Raw genomic sequence first — 12662 nt, 5'->3', positions numbered from 1 at the left:
GTGAGAGTGGTGGAGGGAAAATCAACTTGATTTCAATGTGACAAAATAGATTTTCCAATTTTCGATGGACTGCTTTGCCTCCCGTGGTACCATGGAATGTCCATCTAAATACACTTACAGCTCAACCTGAATTATGTCCAATGCATTTACAGGGTGGAGGAACAATGTTTTTCATCCAGCAAAAAAAAGTAGTTTGGTGTGCCAGACGGAGGGTGATACATACTTCTGAGTATCTGCTGAAGTAGCCAAGGTTTAAAGCTCTCCAGACACCTAGAAGATACAGATGTAGGATCTCTTGTGTTGCTGAGAATGTTCCTGCTCAGCAGGTAATGCAAACTTGCAGTGTATTTGATGTTTAAAAAGGCTTCTAAAGACAATGATTTAGTTGATTTTTGGTGTGTTAGCTGGGGCAAAAGTGTGACACCAATCAGGCCACCGAGCACTGAAGTTGCCTATCCCTTGTTTACATCATTTTCATGCTCATTAAAACATTCAGTGACCACTCATGCCCTGTGGATGGGTGCATTGTCATGGGAGCCAAAATAATGGCTTTTTCTACATGACCTTAAGCATGATGGGATGTTAATTACTTAAGTAACTCAGGAAACACACCTGTGTGGAAGCACCTGCTTTCAATATACTTTGTATTCCTCATTTACTAAAGTGTTTCCATCATTTACTAGTGTTTCCATCATAAAGGGGTGATCACATTCAATACAACCCACTAATCATGCAATTTCTAACTCAACAGAAATCAATAGCATCCTTCATGAGCACACAGACCAGGCGCTCAATGTTTGAATTACACACAGTACTAACACATTTATCAATTAATCATCTATGAGAGTTATAGCTCAGAGATCCACTCATTGCCATTTGATAGTGATTTCCCTGTTCCAGCTGAGAGGTTTCTGTTGGACTTGTTGGACACAGCCGATGCTGGTGGATAAGTGTGTATCACCTCAATTAAACCAAGCTCTAAGTGTCTGACAACAGCTAATATTCCTCTTCCACGAGCACAGTGAATCGATGTTCTGGCATTCGTCACCCCGCTGAAAAAGCAATCATGCCGTTGTCTCGCTCCGGTTAAGGAATGGGGCGATGCTGCCTCCGCTTGCTCATTAGAATGCACCACAGAAATCACCCCCCGCCTTCCCTTACCCCCCTCATCTCCCCAGCACAGTGACCACCTCTCCCGCCTCCTTCATTCACCTATCTACAGTCTCTTTACTGACAATAACAACAGTGATTTAAAACATCATGGTCGTGAGACAGTGAGGCAGTGAGGCAGTGAGACAGCAGCAGTGTTTTGAGGCCCCATTAGATCAGTCTGGAGAGGCTCCCAGCCCAGCCCAGCACACTCACCTCTCTGTCCAGCAGCGTGGGGGAGATCACAGTGACAATGTTGCCGCTCTCTGGGTTGATGTAGAACATGTTGGGCGAGGGTTTATCGGGCGACTGCCTCACGATGTTGTAACGCAGCACCGCGTTCTGCAACCTGGGGTCATCAGCATCCTCTGCTGTCATCGTCATCACCACAGTTCCTATGGAAACAGACACAAGTTTGTTAAAAGTTTACACTATCTTGGGCACAACCTACAGATGTAGGATCTTAATTTGAGCCAGTTTTCTACATTAGGAAAATTATCTTGCAGCAACTGGAATTGTGAATTATTTTGTGGATTATATTTAATGGACATTTTTGAAGGGATTGATTTTTCATAAGGGAAAATCAAGTCTGAAATTTAAAAGTGGAAATTACAAACTTCGGAAGCCTTTTTAAACCTCAGATATAATACATGTTTAAACTTTACTGTGTTGCGGGAAAGTTCTCCTGCAACAGGGTGATGAAATTAAGATCCTACATCTGCATGATAAGCATTCCATACCGATAAAGTCAGTCACTTTGTCAATCACATGAAAGTACTTTGGGTTACCAAACCACAAATATGATGAAAATATGAGCCTGTTCAACGCTGATCTAACAACAAGGACTGAGACAAAGGCTAAGAATAATGACGGGCATTAGTCAGAATCTCACTCTGCAACTCACATCCTTTACTAATGCATTTTCTCCCTAATGCTGGTCAGAACGATACACCACATGTGATTTGGTAATGGAACAGGAACGGAGAGCCACCCCTGCAGTCTAAGCTGAAATCCCAGTCAATCATTCTTCAACGCTCCATCGTCATGTCTCAGTGATGAGCCTCACACTTCCACTCTAAAAGCAAGAGAATTTGTTAGCTGCTGGGACGGCAATCTCTCTCCCACCTCATATTCTCTCACTACACACATCTCATATGAAAACAGCAAGACATCTCTGTGGAGCCTGGAAATGTAGTTTGGACCACTGTAGAGTCATAGTACCAATAAAAAAGGTTTAGTCGTCATTCTTATCAGCCTGTTACTATGACCTCTTCTATTACTTGTTATTTTAGATTTGACTCTTTATTATTGATTATTGTACTGCAATGTTGAGAGAGCTAGTATACAACAATTTCAACTACACGTTTGTACTGCTCTAAATTGTGTTTGTGACAAATAACATTTGATTAGTCCGCTCAACCTTCACGTTTGATGATTCTTTGCTATGGAGTATTAGCCCGGAACTCAGTCAAATTAGCAACAAACTAGCCAAAAGTGCAAAAACTGCATCAGACTGCATCAAGTATGTTAAATAGTTGCTTTAGTGTAAATGGACATATGGTTAGTAGTATATAATGGAGGGCAGACGAGGCATGGGTTTGATCCCCTGGCAGGTGTTTGAAGTGTAAGCTAAACCATTTGTAGTGGGTATAGCAGTAATCCTTCTACAGGCTAATTACAGAGGCCCTGTGTGTCACAGAGCTCTCAGCAGACAGACAGATAGACAGACAATCTCTTTACCATTCCACACGCACACATTCAGTAACTGGCTAACAGACACCCCACATCCACATACGCCACAGAGCTAAACACAGTGAGTAACTCACTCAAACATACACTCAAAACACACAAGCTGTCATGCATTGAACTCGTGACCATGGCTGACATATCCCTCCAGAATAATTAGTGTCTCTGTTTTAATTATAGGATCTGTCAGTTGGGACAGACAGAGTCGAGTACTGATGGGTGGTGCTCCGGCACAGTCATTTCACAGACCATCACACTACACAGTCCCTGGCTGATGCAGCCATCTCTACTGACTGGCCTAGAGAGGCCCATGGGTTACACAGCTCCCCATGCATGGGTTATTCTATCTATCCACTGCTATATCCAGTGGACCAGGATTATTCACTGTCTTCCCTATACTGTACATGTTACTTGGCTAAAAGCTCTAAAGTTGTGCACCAGACCAAGCCTTGATTGCCAATACTGATAGAGAGTGAGTTTAAATGTTAAAGATCACTTCTACAATGCGGAGTTAATTAAGATACTGAGAGTTTTGTGAATATAAATATTCAAATGACACATAGACATCATACTTCTAATCATTAATCGTGACTCTCTAAACAAAGATGAACATGTAAGCTGGAAACATTGTTTCTGTGCTTTCACCTTCTGCGTGTAGTGATAAAGATAGAGATAACTCAAGAAGTGATTCTGAAAATACATGCACCTGTTAGGAAACTGTGAGAACTGTTAAGGCGTCCACATGATCATCATTTACTATTGTAAAAACTCACTTATTATGGCTTTACATCACCTGCCAATCACATGGTTGGACAGTTACTTATCCAATAGAACTCAGAGAGTATATGTATTATATGTAATGAGATAACCAATGGGCTCATCACTCATTTGAAAAAAACATACACTAAACACTTGGAAGTCAATTAATCCACCATCATTGGCACAATGGAAAAATCGAATGATATATTATTGGAATATTTAAATAGCATGGGTGACTGAGAAAAACACATTGGTACAAAAAATGTCAAAAAATAATACAGGCATTAGGGATGGGGATGTGAGCAGGCGGGTCTGGGCAGATGAGATGTAGTCAGTGTTTGTACGTGTCTGTAAGTTACTAGTCGTATGTACATGTTTTTCGGGGAAAGAAAAAAAACATTTCATGAAACATTTCTGTGTTGAAAATGCCTAACCATTGTCAAATCTAAACTCAGAAAACTCAAATATAATTCGTAAAAATCCAAATAACTTCACAGATCATTGTAAAGGGTTTAAACTCTTTTCCCCATGCTTGTTCAATGAACCATAAACAATTAATGAATATGCACCTGTGGAACGGTCGTTAAGACACTAACAGCTTACAGACAGTAGGCAATTAAGGTCACAGTTATGAAAACTTAGGACACTAAAGAGGCCTTTCTACTGACTCTGAAATACACCAAAAGAAAGATGAACAGTGTCCCTGCTCACCTGCGTGAACATGTCTTAGGCATGTGGCAAGGAGGCATGAGGACTGCAGATGTGGCCAGGGCTATAAATTGCAAAGTCCTTACTGCGAGACGCCTAAGACAGCGCTACAGGGATACATGATGGACAGCTGATCGTCCTCGCAGTGGCAGACCACAAGTAACAACACCTGCACAGGATTGGTACATCCGAACATCACACCTGCGGGACAGGTACAGGATGGCAACAACAACTGCCCAAGTTACACCAGGAACGCACAATCCCTCCATCAGTGCTGAGACTGTCCACACACAATAGGCTGAGAGAGGCTGGATTGAGGGCTGGTAGGCCTGCTGTAAGGCAACAACGTCGCCTATGGGCACAAACCCACCGTTGCTGGACCAGACAGGACTGACAATAAGTGCTCTTCACTGATGAGTCTCGGTTTTGTCTCACCAGGGGTGATGGTCGGATTTGTGTTTATCGTCGAAAGAATGAGCGTCACACCGAGGCCTGTACTCTGGAGCGGGATCGATTTGGAGGTGGAGGGTCCGTCATGGCTAAGCAAGCTTAGCTTTAAAAAAAAAAAACGGATAAAAAAACATATTGTAACACAGCGCCTCTCCTCTTTCTAAAGATCTAATTTAACTGTACTGTATGTACGAATATGAATATGAATATGTATATATGAAGTGTTTAAATAGTATTTTTGATGCCTCTTGTTGTCTTTCCTAGATAAAAACATTTATTTTGATTTTAATTTAATGTCATATCTTATGTTGTTCTTGTCTATAACTGCTCTGTACTTTGTCATGTATTTGTACGTTTTATGTGGACCCCAGGAAGAGTAGCTAATGCATGAGCAGCATGGGGATCCTAATAAACTAAGCCAATATAACTGTAGAAGAGCTCCTGTGAGTTGTCTCCAAACCCTCTATACGTCACCTGGTTGCATGCCAAAGGTCAAATTACTGGGCTCCTGATGTGATTAACCCATACTGACCCCCATTGACCTTAGGCCTATCTGCTCAGACAGACTGAAAGGAATGACAGAGGTACCTACTATCAATATGCACATGCAGGGAGATAGCAACCAGCTACCATCAGCACACACACACACACACAACCCGAAAAGCACTAAAGGGGTTCAATTTTGTCCAAAAATGTAATAATTTCTGTTCCTTCTGAAATTATAGGACTTTGTCAAGCAACTAGTCCTAAATAAATATGTACCACAATTTCATGTGTCAATATGGAGCAATGGAATATAATCTCTATTTTGTATACTAGTGGTGCACAGCTAAGCTGAAAATGTGGTCGCAATAGTAAACTTTGTGAGGGAAAAAACCCCACCAAATTTGACACAGAGGTAGATGTATGTACCCTGACAATATGCAGATATGAAGCCACCTAGATTTACAATGAAATTGGGCCATTACAATGAAAAAATAACACCAAGAAAAGAAAATACATATTTTGCTTTCAGTCAATGTTTCTATACATCTTTCAGATGCAACTGGAACTGAGTTGATAGATCATAGCAGTTTGAGGTCTGATGCCCTTATCAATGGCCCTCTTAGGTCTTACCGGTATATAAGATTTGCTAAATCGCCAATTTCTCAGCCTCTGACCATCACAGAAACACAACACTTTGAATGAATAACATAACAATGTTCATAAAAAGTAGCTATGGATGAAATGTATCAAAATATCTGTTCAAAATATGAAAAACATAAATATACAGTATATACATATTTTGAAACATCAAATGTGACTATAAATGTGTGAAAATGTTTACATATATGCTTATTTGTGGGAATTTAAACAATTTAGGTAACAAAAGGTTCATAAAATAATAAGTGTTACTGCTTGACAGACTGAATCCAAGATGGCAAAGCAGTCAGACGTCTTTGTCCTGTCGTGTCCCTTGTATATATCGATCTACATCTTTTTCGTCGCATATCCTTTAAAATATTTTGATAAACCTGAACATTTAAATACTCTCCTGCAACCCGCCTCACAAAATGTGGTGTGGATCTGCTTTTTTTCCCTAAGGTATTTATATTTACTTCGGATCTGGAAGCCCTCAACTGAAGCTAGCCAGCTAACTACCAGCTATTAGTCAGCAAACCATTGCCAGCGGTCATCAGCTAACCGGTCATCAGCTAACCTTCAGCTCGGAAAGCTCTCATCAGTTCGAACAACGTGACTCTAACCAGAGCATAACGGACCTGTTATTTTTTATATCCCCAGATTCCTACTGCAAACTGAACATTTTAATCTGGATCTTCACAACTAGCTAACCGCAATCCCGGATGACTACTCCTGGCTAGCGTTTCCCTCCCAGAGCAAGCACCAATTAGCTTGAAGCTAACCCGGCCAGGGCTCCTGTGCTACCACCGAAGTATACTCCTGGGCTATAATATCCGGACCCCTTATACAGCCGGTACGGGGCATGGAACCCCGCAGATCCCCTACGACTGGAATACCGACATAATCTGCCCGAGGACTCCAACAGGCCCATCAGGCGCGACGGCCCATTATGCTAACCAGTTAGGCCTGCTAGCTACCTAGAGCTACTTGGAACCCTACTAATTCCACGACTGGTCTATCGACGTCACCGCACGAAGAGGCAAAAACAGACTTACCCCCATCGCGACGTCCCGCAAAGGCTAACTTTCTAGCCCCTGCTATCCGCTTGCTTTCTAACCCGGTCTGTTAACTGCTAGCTTGCCAGGCCCGGTCTGCTAACTGCTAGCTTGCCTGTCCTGTCTGCTAACTGCTAGCTCTTGCTAACTGCTTGCTTGCTAACCCGGTCTGCTAACTGCCATCCCCTGCTAACTGCTTGCTAACCCGGCCTGCTAACTGCTAGCCTGCCCCGGTCTACTAACTGCTAGCTGCCGGCCTGCTAACTGCTAGCTTACCTGCCCGGTCTGTAACTGCTAGCCCATGCTAACTGCTTGCTTGCTAACCCTGTCTGCTACCTGCTAGCTTGCCCAGGTTTACTAGCTGCTAGCTTGTTTAGCCCCGGCCTACTAACTGTTAGCTTGTTCGCCTGCTAACTGTCTGAATCTCCGTGTCCTCAGCCAGCCCAACCACTCACTGGACCCATATGTTCACTTGGCTATGCATGCCTCTCTCTAATATCAATATGCCTTGTCCATTACTGTCCTGGTTAGTGATTACTGTCTTATTTCACTGTAGAGCCTCTAGCCCTGCTCAATATGCCTTAACCAACCATGTTGTTCCACCGCCTACATATGCAATGACATCACCTGGTTTAAACATCTCTAGAGACTATATCTCTCTCTTCATTACTCAATGCCTAGGTTTACCTCCAATGTACTCACATCCTACCTTACCTTTGTCTGTACACTATGCCTTGAATCTATGCTATCGTGCCCAGAAACCTGCTCCTTTTACTCTCTGTTCTGAACATGCTAGACGGCCAGTTCGTATAATCTTTTGCCGTACCCTTATCCTACTTCTCCTCCATTCCTCTGGTGATGTGGAGGTTAATCAAGGTCCTGCAGTGCGTAGCTCCACTCCCACCCCCCAGGTGCTCTCATTTGTTGACTTCTGTAAACGTAAAAGCCTTGGTTTCATGGATGTTAACATTAGAAGCCTACTCCCTAAGTTGGTTTTACTCACTGCTTTAGTACACTCTGCCAACCTAGATGTCTTAGCCGTGTCTGAATCCTGGTTTAGGAAAACCACCAAAAATCCTGAAATTTAACTATAACGTTTCCGCCAAGATAGAACTACCAAAGGGGGCGGTGTTGCAATCTACTGCAAAGATAGCCTGCAGAGTTCTGTATTACTATCTAAGTCTGTACCCAAATAATTTGAGCTTCTACTTCTAAAAATTCACCTTTCCAGAAACAAGTCTCTCACTGTTGCCGCTTGCTATAGACCTCCCTCTGCCCCCAGCTGTGCGCTCGAAACCATATGTGAATTGATTGCCCCCCTTCTATCTTCTGAGCTCGTGCTACTAGGTGACCTAAACTGGGACATGCTTAACACCCCGGCCATCCTACAAACTAAGCTTGATGCCCTCAATCTCACACAAATTATCAATGAACCACCAGGTACAACCCCAAATCAGTAAACACGGGCACCCTCATAGATGTCATCCTAACTAATTCGCCCTCCAAATACACCTCTGCTGTTTTCAATTAAGATCTCAGCGATCACTGCCTCATTGCCTGCATCCGTAATGGGTCTTGCGACCAAACGACCACCCCTCATCACTGTCAAACGCTCCCTGAAAGACTTCTGCGAGCAGGCCTTTCTAATCGACCAGGCCGGGGTATCCTGGAATGACATTGACCTCATCCATTCAGTAGATGATACCTGGCTATTCTTTAAAAGTGCCTTCCTTACCATCTTGAATAAGCATGCCCCTCTCAAAACAAATTGAAATTGGAATATATATAGTCCTTGGTTCACTCCAGACATGTCTGCCCTTGACCAGCACAAAAGCAACCTATGGCGTTCTGCATTAGCATCGAATAGCACCCGTGATATGCAACTTTTCAGGAAAGTTAGGAACAAATATACACAGGCAGTTAGAAAGCTAAGGCAAGCTTTGTCAAACAGCAAATTTGCATCCTGTAGTACTAACTAAAAAAGGTTCTGGGACACTATAAAGCCCATGGAGAATAAGAGCACCTCCTCCCAGCTGACCACTGCTCTGAGGCTAGGAAACACGGTCACCACCGATAAATCCACTATAATTGAGAATTTCAATAAGCATTTCTCTATGGCTGGCCATGCTTTCCACATGGCTACCCCTACCCCGGTCAAATGCCCAGCGCCCTCCACAGCAAAACCACCAAAGCCCACACCATTTCTCCTTTACCCAAATCCAGATAGCTGATGTTCTGAAAGAGCTGCAAAATCTGGACCCATACACATGTGTTATTTTACCTTTATTTAACTAGGCAAGTCAGTTAAGAACATTCTTATTTTCAATGATAGCATAGGAACAGTGGGTTAACTGCCTGTTCAGGGGCAGCCTGTCGTCTCAGGGATTTGAACTTGCAACCTTCTGGGTACTAGTCCAATGCTTTAACCACTAGGCTACCCTGCCGCCCCAAATCAGCTGGGCTAGACAATCTGGACCCTGTCTTTCTAAAATGATCTGCCGAAATTGTTGCAACCCCAATTACTAGCCTGTTCAACCTCTCTTTCGTATCGTCTGAGATTCCCAAAGATTGGAAAGCTGCCGCGGTCATCCCCCTCTTCAAAGGGGGTGACACCCTAGACCCAAACTGCTACAGACCAATATCTATCCTACCCTGTCTTTCTAAGGTCTTTGAAAGCCAAGTTAACAAACAGATTACTGACCACTTCGATTCCCACCATACCTTCTCCGCTATGCAATCTGGTTTCAGAGCTGGTCATGGGTGCACCTCAGCCATGCTCAAGGTCCTAAAATCGATAAGAGACATTACTGTGCAGCCGTCTTCATCCACCTGGCCAAGGCTTTCGACTGTCAATCACCACATTCTTATTGGCAGACTCGACAGCCTTGGTTTCTCAAATGATTGCCTCACCTGGTTCACCAACTACTTCTCTGATAGAATTCAGTGTGTCAAATCGAAGGGCCTGTTGTCCGAACCTCTGGTAGTCTCTATGGGAGTGCCACAAGGTTCAATTCTCTGGCTGACTCCCTTCTCTGTATACATCAATGATGTCGCTCTTGCTGCTGGTGATTCTCTGATCCACCTCTAAGCAGACGACACCATTCTGTATACTACTGGCCCCTTTTTGGACACTGTGTTAACTAACTTCCAGACAAGCTTCAATTCCATACAACTCTCCTTCTGTGGCCTCCAACTGCTCTTAAATGCAAGTAAAACTAAATGCATGCTATTCAATTGATCACTGCCCGTACCTGCCCGCCCATCCAGCATCACCACACTGGACGGCTCTGACATACGTATACAAATACCTAGGTGTCTGGTTAGACTGTAAACTCTCCTTCCAGACTCACATTAAGCATCTCCAATCCAAAATTAAATCTAGAATCGGCTTCCTATATCGCAACAAAGCATCCTTCACTCATGCTGCCAAACATACCCTCGTAAAACTGACCATCCTACCGATCCTCAACTTCGGTGATGTCATCTATAAAATAGCCTCCAACACTCTACTCAACAAACTGGATGCAGTCTATCACAGTGCCATACGTTTTGGGACCAAAGCCCCATACACTACCCACCACCGACCTGTACGCTCTCGTTGGTTGGCCCTCGCTTCATACTCGTCGCCAAACCCACTGGCTACAGGTTATCTACAAGTCTCTGCTAGGTAAAGCCCCGCCTTATCTCAGCTCACTGGTCACCATAGCAGCACCCACTCATAGCACACGCTCCAGTAGGTATATCTCACTGGTCACCCCCAATGCCAATTCCTCATTTGGTTGTCTTTCCTTCCAGTTCTCTGCTGCCCATGACTGGAACGAATTGCAAAAATCTCTGAAGCTGGAGACTCACATTTCCCTCACTAGCTTTAAGCACCAACTGTCAGAGCAGCTTACAGATCACTGCACCTGTACATAGCCCATCTGTAAACAGCCCATCTACCTACCTCATCCCCATACTGGTATTTATTTATTTATTTTGCTCTTCTGCCGATCTACCATTCCAGTGTTTAATTGCTATATTGTAATTACTTCGCCACCATGGCCTATTTATTTCCTTAACTTACCTCATTTGCACTCACTGTATATAGACTTTTCTTTTCTTTTGTTCTACTGTATTGACTGTAAGTTTTGTTTATTCCATGTGTAACCCTGTGTTGTTGTATGGGTCAAATTGCTACGCTTTATCTTGGCCAGGTCGCAGTTGCAAATGAGAACTTGTTCTCAACTAGCCTACCTGGTTAAATAAAGGTGAGATAAAAAAATTAAAAACAGACAGTGTATCTTTGCAATCATTACCAATGACCCCTGTCGGTGCTTTTTAGCTGAAAATATGTTTGCACTTTTAGGGATTATTCAGTAATGGAACTAGATATAAAGCAATATATGATTGCCAGAACCTAATGATAAGCCAATTACACCTACCTTGATTTAGTGAGGAGTCATTAGCCACCATGCTTCTACATCTGCATTGCTTGCTGTTTGGTGTTTTAGGCTGTGTTTCTGTACAGCACTTTGTGACATCAGCTGATGTAAAAAGGGCTTTATAAATACATTTGATTGATTGATCGTCATCCCTCATAAAGCCCATGTTCTCGCCAGTGCCAAAGTTGAATCAATGTTATCTGCATTTGATGGTTAATGGGAGGGTCTAAAATGGCTGGAGATACACAACTTCCCTCATTTAGAGAGGATGAGATCAACCCACACAGGCCAGGGGCTCCTCTCCTCATTTCTCCTCTCCGTGCCAGAGACTGGGAGAAATGGAGAAGAAACAATGGAATAGATTTGTGGGTAAATGTCTATGCAAATATTTTACACACTTTTCTCCATTCCCACCTCTCCATCTGTCCCTATCTCCCTTTGAGGCAGAGGGGCCTGGGCCCAAGTTCCTTGTTCGCAGTTACAGTGCATTCGTAAAAGTATTCAGACCCCTTGACTTTTTCTACATTTTTTTAACGTTACAGCCTTATTCTAAAATGGCTTGAATTGTTTTTTCCCCCTCATCAATCTACACACAATACCCCAAAATTACAAAGCATAAACAGTGTTTCAGTCGTTTTTGCAAAATTATTTAAAAAATATATATTTTTTAAATATTACATTTACATAAGTATTCAGATCCTTTAATCCGTACTTTGTTGAAGAACTTTTGGCAGCAATTACAGCCTCGAGTTTCCCCCATTCTTCTCTGCAGCTCTGTCAGGTTGGATGTGAAGCAAAGAGGGTTCAAATCCAGGCTTTGGCTGGGCTACTCAAGGACATTCAGAGACTTGTCCTGAAGCCACTCATGCGTTGTCTTGGCTGTGCGCTTACGGTCCTTATCCTGTTGGAAGGTGAACCTTTGCCCCAGTCTGAGATCCTGAGCCCTCTGTAGCAGGTTTTCCTCCTCCCTCATGTATTACCCTTCCTGCAGGCTCATCCTGACATGACCCTCCAGCATGACAATGCCACCAGCCGTACTGCTCGTTCTGTGCATGATTTCCTGCAATACAGGAATGTCAGTGATCTGCCATGGCCAGCGAAGAGCCTGGATCTCAATCCCATTGAGCAGGTCTGGGACCTGTCGGAACGGAGGGTGAGGGCTAGGGCCATTCCCCGCAGAAATGTCCGGGAACTTGCAAGTGCCTTGGTGGAAGAGTGGAGTAACATCTCACAGCAAGAACTGGCAAAT

General features: G+C 43.4%; 1 protein-coding gene across 2 annotated transcripts in view; it reads right to left on the bottom strand.

Moving 5' to 3' along the window:
* The window catches only part of cdh13 (cadherin 13, H-cadherin (heart)), a 607588-nt gene that overhangs the window by 199757 nt on the left and 395169 nt on the right, over nt 1-12662 (bottom strand). For both annotated transcript variants that reach the window (XM_046352466.1, XM_046352473.1), the window contains one exon: nt 1366-1544. In XM_046352466.1, coding sequence (XP_046208422.1) covers nt 1366-1544 — 179 coding nt within the window. The remainder of the gene's footprint in view (nt 1-1365; nt 1545-12662) is intronic.

This window comes from Oncorhynchus gorbuscha, linkage group LG01 (genome assembly GCF_021184085.1).
Source record: "Oncorhynchus gorbuscha isolate QuinsamMale2020 ecotype Even-year linkage group LG01, OgorEven_v1.0, whole genome shotgun sequence".
In the NCBI taxonomy this organism is placed as follows: domain Eukaryota; kingdom Metazoa; phylum Chordata; class Actinopteri; order Salmoniformes; family Salmonidae; genus Oncorhynchus; species Oncorhynchus gorbuscha.
The sequence above is the reverse complement of the archived record's forward strand: the minus strand, read 5'-3'. Positions and strand labels throughout refer to the sequence as shown.